Raw genomic sequence first — 22,827 nt, forward strand, 5'->3', positions numbered from 1 at the left:
GCCCTTATTATCTATTAATATTAAATTAGCAGACCAAAATAAAGTCCTTTTCCTCTTCAGTTTTCTCCTATACTTCAACAAGGAATATTTTTGTCCTCGTTTTGTGACAAATCACATTTTCAGCTATAACATGTTGTGTTATGTATGAATATATGTACATATATGCATGTGTATATATATTTATTTATATATATAAATATATATACATATATATGTGTATGTACATATGTGTGTGTATGTATATATATGCATATATATGTGTGTATGTATATATGTGTGTATATATATGGATATATATATGTGTATGTATATATGTAAATATATCCATGTATATATGTCTGTAAATATATATGTTTATATGTGTATATATGAATGTGCATACATATGTATGTCCTGTTTTCGTGTTCATTATAACAAATATAAACTCTTCTTATCATTAAATATAGTATAATCTCCCAACAGATTTGCATTAAAGACGTGTTTATTTTTTCATCACAGAAAGTAACAGATCATATCATATCTCTAAATCATATTCTCTATGAATACATGACATGCACACGCAAATGTGTCGTTCTTTATATACACATATACATATGTGTGTCTGCATATATTGACATATATTTGTGTACGTGCGCACACACGCATATATATATATATATATATATATATATATATATATATATATATATATATATATATATATATATATATATATATATTTATATATAGTGTGTATATATACATGCGTATATATTTATATTTATTTGTGTATACATATGTATATGCATACATTTGTGTACACGCACACATGTATGTATGTATGTATGTATGTATGTTTGTATGTATGTAAGGTTGTAAACAAATGCATATATTTATGTATGTGTGTGTGTGCGTGTGTGTGTGTGCACATCCGTTTGTTAATCATACAATGTATATATATATATATATATATATATATATATATATATATATATATATATATATATATATATATATATATAATACATATATATTATCATACCTATGTGTGTGTGATATTTATTTCTCTCTCATCCTTCCATTACTCAAACTACTTTCAACATTCAATAAAAATAAAAACGTAAGATGACAATGGTGAATACATCTTTATGAGTGCTTGGGCGTAATCCTGACTTTTGGAAGAGGGAAAACGACACCTCTCGTAGAAAAGTGAAAACGGGTGAAAGGTTCTCAGAGCTTTCGTGGAGGAAGGGTCTTTGAGGGGTGTTGCACTTTCCATAACTGGGTTGTTTCACCAATGATATGTGCGTCATTGCTAAACTATTTAGCGGTCTGTACCTACCCTGACAACGTATGCCACTACAGTGTATGATATATGAGTGCACACACACACACACACACACACACACACACACACACACACACACACACACACACACCACGCACACACACACACGTCTATATATATATTATATATATATATATATATATATATATATATATATATATATATATATACTTTGTTTTAGTTTTATAAGGGTCATGCCGTTTGCAGTACCACATGTATGTGTTACACCAGTGAAATGAAAATTTAGCCACATATGAGTCTTATATTCCTCTATATAATTCCATACTATATTACCGATGACCTAAATAAGACGTCGTTGAAATTATCTACATAACATAAAAGTTCACATATCTTCAGAAAGGGGCACATGTTCGTTGCCACCCCCTTCACTTCAACTTATTGCTATAATAATAAGTTGTCAATAAGATCCAATCGCTAAATAACTTAGGGATAGCCATCTCTGTCAGGACTGTCACTTTTTTAAGTATTTGATTTTTGGGTAGACCTACGACAAATAAATGAATATGGCGTTTACATTTTCATGTATGTATTTTTATTGAAGTCTATCAAGTATAACCTCCAGTTTTCAGACCTGCCAATATACGCAAACTGAAATCCTTGAAAACCACATATGTAAATTAGAAAAAAAAAATATATATATATATAGTTCAAATCTATTCATCAGACTATATCTTCGTCTATAATCATTTCATACTTTTTTCCCAGTTTGCATTTTCTTCATTGAATATCTAGCTTTTTTTAATCAAAAGCATGGAAACAATTCTAAGCTGTATAATTTCTAATGAAAGCATTATTGATAGTATTCCAGTGGAAGTTTCATGATCATGTATTTTAGATGAATATATGGATAATGTAGACCTTACGTAACTAAGGCCGCAGGTATATAATATTATATATAGACGTCACAATATGGGCGGAGTTTTTCTTGTACATTTGTATAAAAGATAGAAATTTCATTGTCATCGCCAGTCTTGCTACAAAATAGAAGGAGCATGGCATTCAGGGTATGTTTAAGCGTATTTTTATTTAACTTTTTTTTTTTTTTTTTTTTACTGTTTACCGACTTGATCAAAAATAATAATATGGAAACATCACTAAAATGTAAAATTGCCTTGCAGATTTTCGCACTGGCCTCCCTTGTGGTCGCCGCCATCGCCCTTTCCAGACAGCCTGCCTACGTATGGTTACCCCGCTCCTACACCCGCTTATACACCTGCCAAGTACGACTTCAACTACGCCGTCAACGACCCAACATCTGGTAATGATTTCGGACATCAGGAAGCCCGTGATGGCGACAACACACAAGGATCCTACTACGTCCTGCTTCCTGACGGTCGTCTCCAAAGGGTCACCTATACTGTGAACGGAGACTCAGGTTACGTGGCTGACGTCACCTACGAAGGAGAGGCTCAGTACGCGGCCCCACAAGCTACTTATGGACCTCCTCAACCTTCCTATAGCCCACCCACACCCGCCTATGCTTAAAAGAGTATAACAATATATTTACTGATATTTAATCTTTGTAAATCCTTTATAATAAATAAACACACTAAGATTACTTTTCTTTTCTTTTCTTTTCTCTATTCCTATACTTTTGTCATATATGAGCAAATTATACTAAATCACATTTTTAGTTGTTACTTTCTTGTAGATTTAGTATATATGTATGAATATACGTGTGTATATGTATGTGCATATATATGTACTACATATATACCGCATGTGTGTGTGCTGTATATATATATTTGCGTGTGTGTGTGTTAATTTTAATGGAAATATGAAATCTGTTGTACTAAGGCCATATAACATTGTCATCGTCCAAAAAATAGCATTATTTGTTCTTCACAGAAAATAACAGTTCATATATCAATATATAAATATACGCACACACATACACACGTGTATCTGTTTTATATATACAAATACATAAACTTGTATATACACATACAAATACATACATAAATATGTGAGTGCATATGTATACATATGTGTATAAATGTACACACAAACATATGTGTGTATATGTATAAATATACATTTCCATATCATCATTAATAACGGTATGCTCATGTGTAGATAAGTTTATAAAGCACACATGTACTTGCAATATATGTATGTGTGTATACATGTAAATCACACAGACTATATATACATACATATATGGATTTACGTATGTATACCTATACGTAGCGAGAGATATGTGTGTATATATGTATATATATATATATATATATATATATATATATATATATATATATATATATATATATATATATCTTTCTCTGTCTTCCATTACTAAAACTTCTATCTAGGAATATCCAGGAAAAAAAATATGTATTAGAAAATAAATATGTTTAGAAAGTGGCGAATATATCTTTGTGAGTACATGGGCGGAACGATAATTTTGGAAAGCGGGACTGCAACACCTCAGGTAAAAAAGGTGTAAAGGGTAAAGCTCCCAGAGCTTTCGCAAACGAAGGGTCTTTGAGGTGGTCTTTCACCAATGAGATTGCGTCATTGGTGAACTATTTAACATTCAGTACCTACCATAGCAACGCAACGTTACTATACGAGTTTATAATATATGTGATAGCACTCTCCTACGCGTATATATAAATAGATACATAGATATTTTACTAGTACCAAAGTCATATAGGCATATTACATCAGTGAAAGGGAAATTCTGCAACAGAGGAGTCATCGTATATTCTATATTATTCCATATTGTTTAACAATGACTTATGTAATATGTCGCTGAACTGCTCTACATAACATAATAGTTCCTACATCTAAAGAAAGGAGCACTTGTTCCTTGCCTCCCTCCTCTCTCCAACTCAATGTTATAGTAATAAGTTGACACTAAGTTTAAATCGTCAAATCATTTTTCCTGGGATAGCCATCTCTGTCAGGAATGAGTAAAAGGTAACGTTTATCAATATCACTTTTTTTTCTCATTATTTTGATGATATGAAATGGTAGTTTACTATCAATAAAGTGAATATGTGGCTTTCATCTTTGTATTTTTATTGGTCTTTCCAGTACGACGAACATTTTCAGACTTGCTAATATACACAAAATGAAATCCCTGAAAAGTATAGAAACAATTCCATTCTATGCATTTACTGTCGAAAGCAGCATCGGTAGTACTGTAATAGACGTTTCATGACCAAGTATTTTTAGACGAAAAATGCATAATGTAGTCTTTACGCAATACTAACGCCGCAGGTGCATCATCGAAGGGGGAAACTTGGTCAAAGCAAGAGTCAAGGCAACAGTGATGTTAAATCCTGACGTCACAATGTGGGCGGGGTTTTTCTTGTTCATTTCTATAAATTCAAGTAATTTCCTTGTCTTCGCCAGTCTTGTCACAAAATAGAAGCAGTATGGCATTCAAGGTATATTTAAGCGTATCTTTATTTAACATGTTTATACCGTTTACCGAGTTGATCGAAAATAACACGTAAGCATGACTGAAACGTAAAAAAATCTTGCAGATTTTCGCATTGGCCTCCCTTGTGGTCGCCGCCATCGCCCTTCCAGACAGCCAGCCTACGTATGGTTACCCCGCTCCCACACCCGTTTATGCACCCGCCAAGTACGACTTCAACTACGCCGTCAACGACCCACCATCTGGAAACGATTTCGGACATCAAGAAACCCGTGATGGCGACAATACACAAGGGATCCTTACTACGTCCTGCTTCCTGACGGTCGTCTCCAAAGGGTCACCTACACTGTGAACGGAGACTCAGGTTACGTAGCTGACGTCACCTACGAAGGAGAGGCTCAATACTCCGCCCCACAAGCCACTTATGGACTTCCTCAGCCTTCCTACAACCCACCCACGCCTTCCTATGCTTAAAAGAATATATTTACCAATACCCAATCATTGTAAGTTATAGATATTACATAAACAGACTATGACTTTTCTTTCTTTCTTTTTACCTTCTCGTTTCTCTAATACTTCTAGAAAGAATATTTTTTTCACATGTATTGTAAGAAATCACATTCTCAGTTGTCATAGTCTATTTGTAGGTAGATACTATCAGGTTTGTGTATATGTATGAATATATATATATAAAATATTTGTGTGTGCGTAAATGCATATGTGTATATATTGTATATACGTACTATAAAATATAAATATAAATTCATATATGCTCAGGTCACATATGTTTGCCATAATCAATAAATAATATTATCTTCCAACAACACTGACAGAATTGCATTAGAGGCATGTATATTTGTGCATCACAAAATGTAAAATTCATAGACCACTCTCTATAAATACACGCACATACAGGCATACGTATATGCGTTTGCTGTTCCATGCACATATATGTGTGTGTGTGTGTGTAAAGGGATACATACATTTATGATTATGTATGTATAGATACGTTTGAAAACCACACACACACTGTACATAGATAGAGATGGACTGATTGACTGATAGATAAATAGTTATATATTTATATATAAATATAAATGTGTATATATATATTTTAAATATATATATGTGTGTGTGTGTGTGTGTGTGTGTGTGTGTGTGTGTGTGTGTGTGTGTGTGTGTGTGTGTGTGTGTGTGTGTGTGTGTGTGTGTGTGTGCACGTATATGTATATAGGGACAATGTGTTATTTACATGTATGTATATATATTCATATGATATACACACACATGCACACACGGCGACACGTGCGCGAGCGCGATTGTGTGTTAATTACAATTATTCTATTCGAGAAGTATTGAAGTGTATATTACAGCAATTTATTTAGATTAACCATTTCTTATACCCGGCATACGTAATACATATCGATACCATCCTCTACAGTTTCTCGCCAACGATTCTTTATAATTTCAAATACGTATTGCCAGATGGAAGCATACCTATGTACATATATATTCAGATGCAAACACAGCATCCTTTATGTTCAAATTTCCTTCATATGCACTTCGCTTCAATTTTATATTTATACATTTATATATATTTTCCTCCTTCTTTTAGTATTAACACCGTTATGTTGAAGGTAAAGCAAACCTCAGGACACAGACTTTCATCCTGAATGCACTCCACGGAAAATCGCCAGAGGGGGACTTTTGGTTACGTAAGAGCCCAAGATAAGCATGTTCGGGTGGTTTTCTACCAGACTATCACAGGGGCGTTGTTTTGAACACTAGTGTTTAGGAAAACAAGTTGGAAATCTTTGTTGTGCTGACTTCAGTGTTTTGACATTTTAATTCTTAAGGTTTACTTGTCAGCTACTTGAAAGGGTTAGCTGTTTAGGTTTACTAATAAATACTATCACCTCGGGATTATATTCTCTCTCTCTCTCTCTCTCTCTCTCTCTCTCTCTCTCTCTCTCTCTCTCTCTCTCTCTCTCTCTCTCTCTCTCTCTCTCTCTCTCTCTCTCTCTCTCTCTCTCTCTCTCTCTCTCTCTTTCTAATGGTTTGATGCCACCTACTCATCTTCTATGGCCATCCCTAATTATCTAACATATCCAATTCTTTGTAAATAAAAAGTTAGATATTTAATTAGCTTGATATTTTTCCCTAACTTGACTTTATATCTTACATGATTTATGTCAGATTCTAAATAATAATCTATATTTTCTGTGTGTACTTGGGTTACAGTTCTGCGGCGAATCGTGGTAAACACTAGAATCATGCTAAGCTACTATGGGAATTAGAATTTGCGATATGTATCATCCCCGGTAATATAGTAGAGAATTTTCTTTAATGTAACTTACGTACTATCATTTCTGTTGACAATACCGATATAATTATATAAGTTTGTCATCCTTTAATGAAAGACGGTATTCTTGCCAAGGAAAGTAACTGTATGAACTTTTTGTACTTCATTCAGTTAGAGAAATCTTAAGATTCAACATCTGTCAAATGTTATATGCAAGAGCAAGCACTCCGTGGTTGGTCTCTTGCATACCAGCTTTATTTTTCATAGTTTCTCATTTCTATTTGCATTATTAACTGACTTTCTCTTCCATTGAAAACCAATTCTCAATTGGTGTCTTTAAAAAAAGGTGTTGTTAAAGTTTAAGGCAGTTTCTTAAGAACTGAAGTAAAAGTATACTGATGTTTGACAGCATATGTCTAATGACCTAATAAGGTCTGGGTATAGATTACAGAATTTGGTAATATTCATTAATATATTGTCATAACATACGTTTTTTATATTTCTAATTCGACACGGATGAATCTTGAATAAAGACCTTTTAAAACTTAATCTAACTACATTGCAAATGATGCAGGGTATTTCATTTCCTTAAATGTGCCGCAACAAAAATCTATGCGTGATGGCCCGTGATGCCATGAATGCAACTGGTCAGTTCAGATGTATACTGGTATATTTACTTGCCTGAGAACGTGGCCGATAGTGTGAGTCAGCTTTTGTGATTGTGACAATAATCTCTTTGTGTTCTTTGTTGACCAGCGAGGAGGGGCAGTCTCGCTTTCTCATGAATTTTACTTTTTTCTCGCTTAAAGAATACAACTTACAAATAGACCGTCAGCTATAAGTGTAATACCAACGAAGGGGAAAACTCGGTCACAGGTCTCAAGGCAATCGAGTTGGGATGATACTCTCTGACGTCACCACCAGGGTGGAGTTTTCACTTCGACACTTATATAACCGAAGGAAATTTTCGCTCAATCAGTCTCACCAAAACGCTGGACAGCATGACATTCAAGGCATGTATAAACATAATCCATTGAGTTCATAAATAAATTTCCAGTCTTCAAAATATTACAGAGATTTTGATCAAATATCTCACTTCAATACACAATTAATACTAATACTTCTTCTGTGTTACAGGTACTCGTTTTAGCCGCCCTCGTGGCCGCCGCCCTCTCCATCCCAGATAATCAGCCTACGTATGGTTACTCCGCTCCCACACCTGCTTATGCACCTGCCAAGTACGACTTCAACTACGCCGTCAATGACCCACCGTCTGGCAACGACTTCGGACATCAGGAAGCCCGTGATGGCGATAATACACAGGGATCTTACTACGTCCTTCTTCCTGACGGTCGTCTGCAGAGGGTCACCTACACTGTCAACGGAGACTCCGGTTACGTGGCTGATGTCACCTACGAAGGAGAAGCTCAGTACTCCACCCCACAAGCCACTTATGGTCCTCCTCAGCCTTCGTACAAGCCACCTACCCCCTCATACGCTTAGAGATATTAAAGGAAAATCATTATTAATATTATAGATAGATAGATAGATGTGATATTAAAAAGGCAAATTTAACATTTTCTCACACTTTTATTCTCTATATCCAGACACAGATCTTTTTCTTGGAAATGTAAAAGACCGAGAATTATCTGTTCATTTTAGTTGGATAGGAATGGAAAGACTCGACTTTAATTCGACTTTACTATAAACGCACTAAAATGCGTATGCTGCAAATGTATTTATGCACAATTAGATATATACACACACATATATGTTACCTCTAAAAAATTTATATTATACTATATAATATATACATACACACATTATAATCTATAATATGTGTTGTTATGCAATGTATGTAATGTATATATATTTTATATGATATATATATCATATATAATATAATAATTTATAAATTATAATATATATATATGTATATTATTATATTATACGTATGTGTATATATATATATATATATATATATATATATATATATATATATATATATATGTGTGTGTGTGTGTGTGTGTGTGTGTGTGTGTGTGTTATAAACTCATGGATACCTTTAAGAACGGTATCAATTTAGGAAAGCCATCTGATGGTTTACATAAACCAAAGGTTTAACATTTCCATCAGCGTCATATTCTATTTCAAGTACCATAAAATTCATTGTCAGGTACCATAGTATTAACTGTCTGAAGGATTCATGTTCTACTAATAGTGATTGCAGTCCACTCTTCTTAATACAAATCTTTTACATGGTTCTTTAAACTAAAGACTATTTCTACATTGTGGAATATCGCCTGAGGGAAAAACTCGCTTGAAAGAATTAAGGTTAACTCGTTAGGATGATATTTCCTGACGTCATAAAATGGATGGAGATTTTCTTGGACATTTTATATAAAAGAAAAATCCCTCTCGGTCTCGTCTCAGTAGAGTTTTGTCTCTTTTTTTGTTATTATGAAAACACATTGCTAAAAGAAAATATCAAAGTTCTGTCTAAATAGGAGAGAAGTTGATTCTAGTTTTAAAAAGTTTTGGTTTGGTCTTAAGTCTCATCATTATCAAAAAGGCTAAACAGTGTTGGATATGTCTATAAAAATATATCATGTATAAGTCTACTAAAATTAATATGACCACATAAGTATAATTTTTGGCAGGCTTTTGTAATGGCCCTTCCAGATAGTCATCCTTCGTATGGTTAATCCGCTCCCACACCCGCTTTTGCACTCGCCAAGTACGACTTCAACTACGCTGTATATGACCCGCCATCTGATAACGACTTCGGACATCAGTGGGCCTGTGATCCTACTACGTCCTTCTTCCCGACGTTATCATAAAAGTAATAAAAGTAATATACCCTTCTACTCCATATCCCCTCCCCCCCAAAAAAAATTGCGTCGACAAACGCTGCATATGTATTTATACAATAAATATAAAGCCTAGTGTTTACTTACCTGTTATGGAAACAGTTAAACTAATCAGTAATTAAAAATATATATTTTAAAGATTACCCTGATACCCTCCAGGCTCAGTGCGTATGATCCAACTGTGAGAGAGAGAGAGAGAGAGAGAGAGAGAGAGAGAGAGAGAGAGAGAGAGAAATATAAATATATATACATATATATATAATCTTTATTCCAATTGATTCAGTAATAAACTATTGTCTTAGTTAAGGTGATATCCATAACTGTTCTCTCTATTGTTAGAGATCCATTGCTTGTTAAAACAACTGGGTTTGATAGCCAGTCCTTGACTCACACAAGGTGATATTGCCTAATTTTTAGTATGATTTAAAGCAATGCACGGCATGATAAACATAAATAATGTTGAGGATCTGGCTATCTTGCATGGTATTCAAAGTGAATGACAGGAGCAATTTTAAATAGTTCAGACTGATTACAATAGATTCTTCTGACATACTGCGGAGTATTCTGGATTTGGAGCTTTCCCAGATCGAAACGATCCAGTGTTATTTTTATCCCTAAGGAGAATCCTTAACCGAGCGTTTGTTTTTCTTACCTAGGAATAGACATTTTGATATAGGTAGCCACTGATTAATAATCTTAGATTGGAATTTGTAATTAGCAAATTAGAAATGGCACTGAGATTGCTCCAGTTCATTAGAATGAACTTCACAATGAATCGCCCAGTGTACATTGTTCCCAGCCGTCAATTAACACCAGCCATATCCGGATAACCATGCAACACATCGCAAGTCTAACGGTTGACTATTTAAGATCTTCGAATACTACCGCCCCCCAGTTTCATGTAAAAACAAATCTCAAATCTACAGATGTTTGCTTCTTTCTCCCCTAGACTTCGCAAACGAAATTCTAGCTATATAGGGGCCGTTATCAAGAGATTATTCATATAAATAAATTCATATACATAGCATAAACTAATACTGAAAAACATAATTACTTATTGCTGTATTCGAGGAACTCTCGAAGAGAATCAGGATCTGTGGACATATTCTGCGTCATATATAGGTGGAGGATTTTTCTGCACTTGTATAAAAGGTAGAACTCTTTCTGCCTTCGTCAGTCTCCCTGCAGTCTCACCCTGAGAACATGGCATTCAAGGCATGTATCTGTGTTTTTCACGTGTCAGTGAGAATAATACGGTCATTTCATTCCACGACGCATTTCTGATTTACATATGTTGATTGATATTTCTAACTCCTCACCAATCGTATTCCAGTCTATTTTCGGTATGATATTCAAAATGCGCATGTACATTATTAAATATGCAATAAAATCTTTCCATATCATTGCATATCTGAATCTACTATATTAATATAGTCATGTAAATGTAATTTTCGGCAGGTATTTATACTGGCCGCTCTTGTGGTTGTCGCCATCGCCCGTCCAGATAACCCGCCTACATATGGCTACTCTGCTCCCACACCCTCTTACGCACCTGCCAAATACGACTTCAACTATGCTGTCAACGACCCACCATCTGGTAACGACTTCGGACATCAGGAAGCCCGTGATGGCGACAACACGCAGGGATCCTACTACGTCCTTCTTCCCGACGGTCGTCTGCAGAGGGTCACCTACACGGTGAATGGAGACTCCGGTTACGTGGCTGATGTCACCTACGAAGGAGAGGCTCAGTACTCTACCCCACAGGCCTCCTATGGTCCTCCTCAGCCTTCCTATAAGCCACCTATCCCCTCTTATGCTTAAAGCATGATAGCTAGTGTAAATAATAGTCATATATCTATATATAGTTTATGTTCTCCATGACTATTGATTGACCGAGGTTATATGTATATATTACTTATTAAAAAAGAAGACTTACATTTCTTGAATAACTCAAAAACCTTTGTGCCGTCAAAAGCGTAGGGTCAAAATCTAGTTCTGTCTTTACCATGTTATTATAATTAATAACCAAGGTAAATCAAAATTAATATAACTTCTATCGATTAAACATCATGCGCTGTTCTTCCAAAATAACTTGATCCACGCCCGGAAGAGGGCAAGATCATTCTAGGATTTAAAAAAGGGGGGAGGGGGGCTCGTATGGTGTCTTTGCTAAATATTATATTCATTTGCTGGTCAGAGAAGCGAGTCTTACATGACAGCAATGTTGGTGGGCAGTCCTTCATTCATGCAAAGGAATATTAAAATAATTTAAGGCAGGATAAATAAAGGTTATATAAAGTGACACCATAACGATTATTTTTTTGTTCATTTGAAAACATTTCTTCATATGTGCATTGGACTGTTTCCCATACTGACACGATATGGAAATTATTATACATGCCTACGTAAAGAAAATCCTATACTGAACATGCACTTCTCTTGCTAAGCACTAGCCGCTCTGATATTGCATTAGAATTGGTTAAATAGTTACCGCCAAGTATGCCTTCAACTACGCTGTCAACGATCCACCATCTGGTAACGACTCCGGACATCAGGAAGCCCGTGGCAGTGACAACACACTTTGATCCTACTATGTCCTTCCCGACGATAGTCTGCAGAGGGTCACCTACTAAGGAGAAGCTGAGTACTCCACCCAAAGGTCTCCTACAAACCACCCTCACCTCCTATGCTTAAGACCTGTTAGCCAGGATCGATATAAAAGCTTGTTTCTTTGTACTCCATGTTCTCCAGGAATGATGACGGAAATGTACATTTCTCTATAATTAAGTTTGTAAAGAAAAAACAAACAAGCTTTAGTTTTTAATAATATATATTATGCACAATATTTTTATCCACTCCAGGCTGAAAGTGGAAGATTTATAAAGATTTTTTGTAGGATTGTGCATCAAAATGATTTATGTATATCTTTAGGGGGGAATCCTTAATTGAGTATACGCTTTTCTTACCAGTGATTATCCATTCTTGTGTGGGTAGCCATTTATTAGTACTGACTAGGATCGGGAAAGGGTAATGTTTGTATATCAAAAGTTATGATATTAATGAGATTGCCCTGATCTTTACTAATCATCAAATTAATATTAGAATTCTTGAATATTAAAATTAGCAGGATTGGTGATTTAGGAATTAAGAAGCATGACGATAAAACAGTAATTTTTTATCAATACAGCACTTGCTATTTTAATACCAATCACCACCAATCAGTCTTTCATTCCCGAATTAACCGCCGCCCACTTTCATGCAACATCAGTCATTCCAAATTTCCAATCTTAAGAATGCAGCTTCCTGCCCTCGACTTGGCAACAGAAAATCTAGAACGTCATATATAGAACATAGATAGTACATAAAACTACCCATATAGCTCCACATTATACGTCCAGTATAGCATGAACAATGCCGAATAAATAGCTTCCACATAGTCCTTTAGATTAAAATTAACATATTACATATGTGTAATATCGTAATATCACCGGAGAGGAAAACTCGCTTGAGAGAAGAATGAGGGTTAACTTGGAATATTTCTTGACGTCATCACATGGGCGGGGTTTTCCTTGGAAATTTGTATAAAAGAAAGAACTCTCACTCTCTTCGTCAGTCTCACTGCAGTCCCATCTGACAACATGGCATTCAAGGCATGTACCCGTGTTATTTACATATCACTCTTATTTAACTTTACAACTCAAATATCTATTTTCATCTCTTTTTTAAGATGCCTCCTTTTGGTTGTTCAGAATAGACAGTGCTTAATCTCCTAACATTATTTAAACCAAATATGTTGCCGAGAATTTGATCGTTACTGCTGTTGACGGTAAAGAATTTCTTAATCTACACCCCCAATCTTATACTGGTATATTTATATACCGGGAATACATGTTATAAATAGCCTTCGGTCTTTTAGTATAGATATGTCTAAATCCATGGATCACATATCTGCAACAGATTTTTCGGTATCTCCACTGGCTGTCCTTGTGCTAGTTGGAGCTTTTTCTTATCTACTTTTGTTGACTGGTTAAAAAATCTTATTATGGTCTCTTTCTGTTATGGTATTGGAGATAATATTACGGTTATACATTATTGAAAAAAAAAATCTGTCCATTACTGTAAATATTTCTATAATCATGGATTCCATATTTGTATTTACTGCATCAAGTTGGTCACGCAAATATAATTTTCTGTAGGTATTTGCTCTGGCCGCCCTTGTGGTCGTCACAATTGCCCGTCCAGATAACCCGCCCACATATGCTTACTCCGCTCCCACACCCTCTTACGCACCTGCCAAGTACGACTTCAACTACGCCGTAAATGACCAATCATCTGGCAACGACTTTGGACATCAGGAAGCCCGTGATGGTGACAACACACAGGGATCCTACTACGTCCTTCTTCCCGACGGTCGTCTGCAGAGGGTCACCTACACTGTGAATGGAGACTCCGGTTACGTGGCTGATGTCACCTACGAGGGACAGGCTCAGTACCCTACCCCACAGGCTTCCTATGGTCCTCCTCAGCCTTCCTACAAACCACCCACCCCCTCCTATGCTTAAAATATGTTAGTCCGGATAGTTGTCGGTCATGTTTTCCAAGAATATTTATTGCTCGTAAATATTTATATGTATAATAAAATAGCAAACTCAAACTATAACACTTTTACATTCCTTGTCTCACTCATAAGCATTTTTTTTTCTTTGGTAAACTAAAAAGAAAAAACATGAAATGTATTTTTAAAAATATATTCTAATGGTTAAATGTAATGCATAATCCTCTCTAAGTGTCCTGGTCCACTGATAACTCAAGATTTTGGAGGATTATACATCGGAGTGATATACATATATATATATATATATATATATATATATATATATATATATATATATATATATATATACTTATATGCGTGTGCGTATACATACATATATATGTGTGTGTATGTGTGTCTGTACATACGTATATAGGTATACATGTATATGTATGTAAATATCATGTTTTTCAAGAGTATTTATTGATCATGAATCTTTTTATATGTATTAAATTAGCAAACTCAAATTTTACACTTTTACATTCTTTGTGTAACTCAAAAGCTTCTGTAACATCAAAGGCGTATATTTAAACCCATTTTTTTTTCTTTTTTTTTCTTTTTTTTTTCTAAATGTATTTGAAGATTAGATATGTGTGTGTGCATATATATATATATATATATATATATATATATATATATATATATATATATATATATATATACATATATACTTGTGTGTGTGTGTGTGTACATATACATGTGTATATATAAATATGTAACATATATGTATACTGTATATATATATGTGTGTGTGTGTGTGCATACACACACACACACATATATATATGGTCCTCCTCAGCCTTCCTATAAGCCACCTACCCCCTCTTATGCTTAAAGCATGATAGCTATGGTAAATAACAGTCATATATCTATATATATTCTACATTCTCCATGACTATTGATTGGCCGAGGTTATATGTATATATTACTTATTAAAAAAGAAGACTTACATTCCTTGAATAACTCAAAAACCTTTGTGCCGTCAAAAGCGTAGGGGCAAAATCTGGTTCTGTCTTTACCATGTTATTATAATTAATAACCAAGGTAAATCAAAATTATTATAACTTCTATCTATTAAACATCATGCGCTGTTCTTCCAAAATAACCTGATCAACGCCAGGTCATTCTTGGATTTAAAAAAAGGGGGAGGGGGGCTCGTATGGTGTCTTTGCTAAATATTATATTCATTTGCTGGTCAGAGAAGCGAGTCTTACATGACAGCAATGTTAGTGGGCAGTCCTTCATTCATACAAAGTAATATTGAAATAATTTAAGGCAGGATAAATAATTGACTTAAAGGATCCAGCTGTATTACCCATCCGTTCAAGACGTGGCATACGAGGTTATATAAAGTGACACCATAACGATGAAATTTTTATTTGAAAACAGTTCTTCATATATTGCATTGGACTGTTTCCCATGCCGACACGATATGGAAATGATTATACAGGCCTAAGCAAAAAAATGCGCTTCTCTTACTAAGCTCTAGCCGTTCTGATATTGGATTAGAATTGGCTAATAATTACCGCCAAGTATGCCTTCTACTACGCTGTCAACGATCCACCATCTGGTAACGACTCCAAACATCAGGAAGCCCGTGGCAGTGACAACACACTTTGACCCTACTATGTCCTTCTCGACGGTAGTCTGCAGTGGGTCACCTACTAAGGAGAAGCTGAGTACTCCACCCAAAGGTCTCCTACAAACCACCCTCCCCTCCTGTGCCTTAAGAACTGTTAGCCAGGATCGATATGAAATCTTGTTTCTTTGTACTCCGTGTTCTCCAGGAATGATGACGGAAATATACATTTCTCTATAATTAAGTTTGTAAAGAAAAAACAAACAAGCTTTTGTTTTTAATAATATATATTATGCACAATATTTGGATACACTCCAGGCTGAGAGTGGAGGATTTATAAAGATTTTTTGTAGGATTGTGCATCAAAATGATTTATGTATATCTTTAGGGGGGAATCCTTAATATAGTATACGCTTTTCTTACCAGTGATTATCCATTCTTGTGTGGGTAGCCATTTATTAGTACTGACTAGGATCGGGAAAAGGTAATGTTTGTATATCAAAAGTTATGATATTAATGGGATTGCCCTGATCTTTATTAATCATCAAATTAATATTAGAATTCTTGATTATTAATATTACCAGGATTGGTGATTTAGGAATTACGAAGCATGACGATATAACAGTATTTTTTTATCAATACCGCACTTGCTATTTTAATACCAATCACCACCAATCAGTCTTTCATTCCCGAATTAACCGCCGCCCACTTTCATGCAACATCAGTCATTCCAAATTTCCAGTCTTAAGAATGCAGCTTCCTTCCCTGGACTTGGCAACAGAAAATCTAGAACGGCATATATAGAACATAGATAGTACATTTAAAACTATCTATATAGCTCTCCATTATACGTCCAGTATAGCATGAACAATGCCGAATAAATAGCTTCCACATAGTCCTTTAGATTAAAATTAACATATTACATTTGTGTAATATCGCCGAAGAGGAAAACTCGCTTGAGAGAAGAATCAGGGTTAACTTGGAATATTCCTGACGTCATCACATGGGCGGAGTTTTCCTTGGAAATTTGTATAAAAGATAGAACTCTCACTCTCTTCGTCAGTCTCACTGCAGTCCCATCTGGACAACATGGCATTCAAGGCATGTACCCGTGTTATTTACATATCACTCTTATTTAACTTTACAACTCAAATATTTATTTTCATCTCTTTTTTAAGATGCCTCCTTTTGGCTGTTCAGAATAGACAGTGCTTAATCTCCTATTATTATTTAAACCAAATATGTTGCCGAGAATTTGATCTTAACTGCTGTTGACCGTAAAGAATTTCTTAATCTACACTCCCAATCTTATACTGTCTCTTTCCGATATATTTATATACCAGAAATATGTTATAAATAGTCTTCGGTCTTTTAGTATATATATATATATATATATCTAAATTCATGGATCACATGTCTGAACTTATTCCATAAATATGATCACGTAAACAGATTTTTCGGTATTCATACTGGCTGCCCTTGTGGTAGTTGGAGTTTTTTTTATCTACTTTTTTTGACTGGTTAAAAAAATTAAAAATTTCCACCAGTCTTATTATGGCCTCTTTCTGTTATGGTATTGGAGATAATATTAAGGTTATATGTTACTGAAAAAAAAGTTTCTGTCCGTTATTGTAAATATTGCTAATATCATGGACTGCATATTTGCATATTTGTATCTGCTACATCAAGTTGGTCACGCAAATATAATTTTCGGTAGGTATTTGCTCTGGCCGCCCTTGTGGTCGTCACAATCGCCCGTCCAGATAACCCGCCCACATATGCTTACTCCGCTCCCACACCCTCTTATGCACCTGCCAAGTACGACTTCAACTACGCCGTAAATGACCAATCATCTGGCAACGACTTCGGGCATGAGGAAGCCCGTGATGGCGACCACACACAGGGATCCTACTACGTCCTTCTTCCCGACGGTCGTCTGCAGAGGGTCACCTATACTGTGAATGGAGACTCCGGTTATGTGGCTGATGTCACCTACGAGGGACAGGCTCAGTACTCTACCCCACAGGCTTCCTATGGTCCTCCTCAGCCTTCCTACAAGCCACCCACCCCCTCCTATGCTTAAAATGTGTTAGTCCGGATAGTTGTCGGTCATGTTTTCCAAGAATATTTATTGCTCGTAAATATTTATATATATATAATAAAATAGCAAACTCAAACATTCCTTGTCTAACTCATGAGCATTTTTTTCTTTTTCTTTTTTTTTTTTTGTTCTTTGATGAACTAAAAATAAAAAAATGTAAAATGTATTTTTAAAATGTGATGCACAATCCTCTCCAAGTGTCCAGGTCCACTGATAACTCAAGATTTTAGAGGATTATACATCCGAGTGATATATATATATATATATATATATATATATATGTATAGATAGATAGATAGATAGATAGATACTTATATGCGTGTGTGTATACATACATACCTATATATGTGTGTGTGTGTGTGTTTCTGTGTGTGTGTGTCTGTGTGTGTGTGTGTTTCTGTGTGTTGCTGTGTAAATTGTGTATACATATGTGTGTATTTACTGTATATGTTTTATATATATGTTGTTTCAGAGTATTATGACGTAATCTTTTTTACATATAAATTAGCAACTAATTTACATTTTATCTTGTGTAAATTAAGCTTCGTAACATCAAAGGCGTATATTTAAACCTATTTTCTCTTGGATTTTTAATCTAATGTTTTAAGATTAGATATGTGTTTGTGTGTATCATATTATATCTATATCTATTAGAAATAATTACTTTACATGTCGTGTGTGTGTAATATACATTGTAATATAATATGTAAACATATTATTATACTGTATACAATATTACATATATGTGTGTGTGTGTGTGTGTGTGTGCACAACACAACACAACAAACATATATATATTATATTTATATATAGTATATAATATATATTATAGATAGATAGATAGATAGATAGATATTACATATATATTATATATATATATATATATATATATATATATATATGTATGTGTATATATATATATATATATATATAATAAAATATGGTCCTCCTCAGCCTTCCTATAAGCCACCTACGCCCTCTTATGCTTAAAGCATGATATCTATGGTAAATAACAGTCATATATCTATAGATATTCTACGTTCTCCATGACTATTGATTGACCTAGGTTATATGTATATATTACTTATCAAAAAAGAAGACTTACATTCCTTGAATAACTCAAAAACCTTTGTGCCGTCAAAAGCGTAGGGTCAAAATCTAGTTCTGTCTTTACCATGTTATTATAATTAATAACCAAGGTAAATCAAAATTAATATAACTTCTATCTATTAAACATCATGCGCTGTTCTTCCAAAATAACCTGATCCATGCCAGGTCAGTCTTGGATTTAAAAAAGGGGGGAGGGGGGCTCGTATGGTGTCTTTGCTAAATATTATATTCATTTGCTGGTCAGAGAAGCGAGTCTTACATGACAGCAATGTTGGTGGACAGTCCTTCATTCATACATAATAATGTTAACATAATTTAAGGCAGGATAAATAACTGACTTAGAGGATCCAGCTGTATTACCCAATCGTTCAAGACATGGCATACGAGGTTATATACAGTGACACCTTAACGATGAAATTTTTATTTGATAACTGTTCTTCATATATGCATTGGACTGTTTCCCATACCGACACGATATGGAAATGATTATACAGGCCTAAGTAAAAAAAAAAAATAATAATAATCCTTTACCGAACATGCGCTTCTCTTACTAAGCTCTAGCCGTTCTGATATTGGATTAGAATTGGCTAATAATTACCGCCAAGTATGCCTTCTACTACGCTGTCAACGATCCACCATCTGATAACGACTCCAAACATCAGGAAGCCCGTGGCAGTGACAACACACTCTGATCCTACACTGTCCTTCTCGACGGTAGTCTGCAGAGGGTCACCTACTAAGGAGAAGCTGAGTACTCCACCCAAAGGTCGCTTACAAACCACCCTCCCCTCATATGCTTAAGACCTGTTAGCCAGGATCGACATAAAAGCTTGTTTCTTTGTACTCCATTTTCTCCACGAATGAGGACTGAAATATACATTTCTGTATATTTAAGTTTGTAAAGAAAAACAAACAAGCTTTTTTTTAAGAATAAATATTATGCACAATATTTTGATCCACTCCAGGCTGAGAGTGGAGGATTTATAAAGAAAATAAATAAACCTGTGCCTCACCAACTCAGTAACACATTATAGATCGTAATGGCATCTTATGCAAAGATTATATTGTGTGCTTGTTTTTTTTCTAATTTCAGAAATGCAGCGTGTTGTCGAGTACTCCTTGATTCACTAAAGGTTTTTAATTGTTTAGTAAGAATTTAAACAGTGCTAGGTATATTAAACATAAATGACTGAGGCGTCGGCTATCTTACGTGGTGTTACAATGAATTAATTCGATTTATCTGAAATTCAAATTCTGTGGGCACTCAACAGTCTATTCTCAACTTGGAGTCTTACTATATCGCCACAGTCTTGCAACATACAAGTAGCAAGGTTGCTGTGGGAGGCTGGATTTTTGTAGGATTGTGCATCAAAATGACTTATGTATATCTTTAGGGAGGAATCCTTAATCGAGTATACGCTTTTCTTACCAGTGATTATCCATTCTTGTGTGGGTAGCCATTTATTAGTACTGACTAGGATCGGGAAAGGGTAATGTTTGTATATCAAAAGTTATGATAATAATGGGATTGCCCTGATCTTTATTAATCATCAAATTAATACTAGAATTCTTGATTATTAAAATTACCAGGATTGGTGATTTAGGAATTACGAAGCCTAACGATAAAACAGTACTTTTTTATCAATACTGCACTTGCTATTTTAATACCAATCACCACCAATCAGTCTTTCATTCCCGAATTAACCGCCGCCCACTTTCATGCAACATCAGTCATTCCAAATTTCCAATCTAAAGAATGCAGCTTCCTGCCCTGGACTTGGCAATAGAATTTCTAGAACGTCATATATAGAACATAGATAGTACATATAAAACTGTCCATATAGCTCTCCATTATACGTCCGGTATAGCATGAACAATGTCGAATAAATAGCTTCCACATAGTCCTTTAGATTAAAATTAACATATTACATTTGTGTAATATCGCCGAAGAGGAAAACTCGCTTGAGAGAAGAATCAGGGTTAACTTGGAATATTTCCTGACGTCATCACATGGGCGGAGTTTTCCATGGAAATTTGTATAAAAGAAAGAACTCTCACTCTCTTCGTCAGTCTCACTGCAGTCCCATCTGGCAACATGGCATTCAAGGCATGTACCCGTGTTATTTACATATCAACTTTACAACTCAAATATTTATTTTCATCTCTTTTTTAAGATGCCTCCTTTTGGCTGTTCAGAATAGACAGTGCTTAATCGCCTAACATTATTTAAACCAAATATGTTGCCGAGAAATTGATCTTTACTGCTGTTGACGATAAAGAATTTCTTAATCTACACTCCCAATCTTATACTGTCTCTTTCCGGTATATTTATATGCCGGAAATATATGTTATTAAATAGCCTTCGGTATTAGTATAGATATGTCTAAATTCATGGATCATAAGTCTGAACTTACTCCATAAATATGATTACGTAAACACATTTTTCGGTATTTGTACTGGCTACCCTTGTGTTTTTAAAGTTCCTTGGTTCCCATAATTGGTGGAGCTTTTTTATTTACTTTTGTTGACTAGTTAAAAAATCAAAATTTTCCACCAATCTTTTTGTGGCCTCTTTCTGTTGTGGTATTGGATATAATATTACGGTTATACATTATTTTTTAAAAATCTGTCCGTTACTGTAAATATTTCTAAAATCATGGATTGCATATTTGTATTTACTGCATCAAGTTGGTCACGCAAATGTCATTTTCGGTAGGTATTTGCTCTGGCCGGTTTTGACTGGTTAAAAAAATTAAATTTTTCCACCAATCTTATTATGGCCTCTTTCTGTTATGGTATTGGAGATAATATTAAGGTTATATGTTACTGAAAAAAAAGTTTCTGTCCGTTATTGTAAATATTGCTAATATCATGGACTGCATATTTGCAAATTTGTATCTGCTACATCAAGTTGGTCACGCAAATATAATTTTCGGTAGGTATTTGCTCTGGCCGCCCTTGTGGTCGTCACAATCGCCCGTCCAGAGAACCCGCCCACATATGCTTACTCCGCTCCCACACCCTCTTACGCACCTGCCAAGTACGACTTCAACTACGCCGTAAATGACCAATCATCTGGCAACGATTTTGGACATCAGGAAGCCCGTGATGGCGACCACACACAGGGATCCTACTACGTCCTTCTTCCCGACGGTCGTCTGCAGAGGGTCACCTACACTGTGAATGGAGACTCCGGTTATGTGGCTGATGTCACCTACGAGGGACAGGCTCAGTACCCTACCCCACAGGCTTCCTATGGTCCTCCTCAGCCTTCCTACAAGCCACCCACCCCCTCCTATGCTTAAAAGATGTTAGTCCGGATAGTGATCGGTCATGTTTTCCAAGAATATTTATTTGTCGTAAATGTTTATATATATAATAAAATAGCAAACTCAAACTATAACACTTTTACATTCCTTATCTCACTCATAAGCAATTTTTTTTTCTTTGGTAAACTAAAAAGAAAAAAATATATTTTCTAATAGTTAAATGTGATGCACAATCCTCTCCAAGTGTCCTGGTCCACTGATAA

The 22,827-nt window shown here is 35.0% G+C and overlaps 6 protein-coding genes across 7 annotated transcripts; all 6 read left to right on the forward strand.

Moving 5' to 3' along the window:
- Nucleotides 1–1,521: 1,521 nt before the first annotated feature.
- LOC119587306 (pro-resilin-like) lies at nt 1,522–2,865 on the forward strand. Its single transcript, XM_037936060.1, has 2 exons — nt 1,522–1,526; nt 2,467–2,865. The coding sequence occupies exons 1-2, from the start codon at nt 1,522–1,524 to the stop codon at nt 2,831–2,833; spliced, it is 372 nt and encodes a 123-aa protein (XP_037791988.1). The 3' UTR covers nt 2,834–2,865.
- A 1,866-nt stretch (nt 2,866–4,731) lies between these two features.
- LOC119596431 (pro-resilin-like) lies at nt 4,732–11,848 on the forward strand. 2 transcript variants are annotated; one of them, XM_037945683.1, is made up of 2 exons: nt 4,732–4,743; nt 11,367–11,848. In XM_037945683.1, exons 1-2 carry the CDS (start codon nt 4,732–4,734, stop codon nt 11,730–11,732), a joined length of 378 nt encoding a protein of 125 aa, XP_037801611.1. In that variant the 3' UTR covers nt 11,733–11,848. The 2 variants fall into 2 exon arrangements, with proteins under 2 accessions (XP_037801611.1, XP_037801604.1); XM_037945676.1 differs by lacking the exon at nt 4,732–4,743 and adding an exon at nt 11,074–11,123.
- On the forward strand, nt 8,022–8,600 carry LOC119596451 (pro-resilin-like). Its single transcript, XM_037945708.1, has 2 exons — nt 8,022–8,051; nt 8,176–8,600. Exons 1-2 carry the CDS (start codon nt 8,040–8,042, stop codon nt 8,539–8,541), a joined length of 378 nt encoding a protein of 125 aa, XP_037801636.1. The 5' UTR covers nt 8,022–8,039; the 3' UTR covers nt 8,542–8,600.
- Nucleotides 11,849–13,846: 1,998 nt separating the features above from the next.
- Nucleotides 13,847–14,473, forward strand: LOC119587317 (pro-resilin-like). The gene is made up of 2 exons (XM_037936070.1): nt 13,847–13,903; nt 14,108–14,473. Exons 1-2 carry the CDS (start codon nt 13,847–13,849, stop codon nt 14,471–14,473), a joined length of 423 nt encoding a protein of 140 aa, XP_037791998.1.
- A 2,691-nt stretch (nt 14,474–17,164) lies between these two features.
- On the forward strand, nt 17,165–18,408 carry LOC119596418 (pro-resilin-like). The gene is made up of 2 exons (XM_037945668.1): nt 17,165–17,185; nt 17,802–18,408. The coding sequence occupies exons 1-2, from the start codon at nt 17,174–17,176 to the stop codon at nt 18,165–18,167; spliced, it is 378 nt and encodes a 125-aa protein (XP_037801596.1). The 5' UTR covers nt 17,165–17,173; the 3' UTR covers nt 18,168–18,408.
- Nucleotides 18,409–21,376: 2,968 nt separating this feature from the next.
- Nucleotides 21,377–22,666, forward strand: LOC119596443 (pro-resilin-like). The gene is made up of 2 exons (XM_037945696.1): nt 21,377–21,402; nt 22,235–22,666. Exons 1-2 carry the CDS (start codon nt 21,391–21,393, stop codon nt 22,598–22,600), a joined length of 378 nt encoding a protein of 125 aa, XP_037801624.1. The 5' UTR covers nt 21,377–21,390; the 3' UTR covers nt 22,601–22,666.
- The last annotated feature ends 161 nt before the right edge of the window (nt 22,667–22,827 follow it).

Source organism: Penaeus monodon, chromosome 3, assembly GCF_015228065.2.
Source record: "Penaeus monodon isolate SGIC_2016 chromosome 3, NSTDA_Pmon_1, whole genome shotgun sequence".
NCBI classification, from domain to species: Eukaryota; Metazoa; Arthropoda; class Malacostraca; order Decapoda; family Penaeidae; genus Penaeus; species Penaeus monodon.

Excerpts from the sequence above, each read along its gene's own strand:
- LOC119587317 (XM_037936070.1), top strand. The coding sequence starts at position 13,847 with ATGGATCACATATCTGCAACAGATTTTTCGGTATCTCCACTGGCTGTC. Across the intron at positions 13,904-14,107 it reads CACTGGCTGTCCTTGTGCTA|GTATTTGCTCTGGCCGCCCT; the intron begins GTTGGAGCTTTT and ends AATTTTCTGTAG.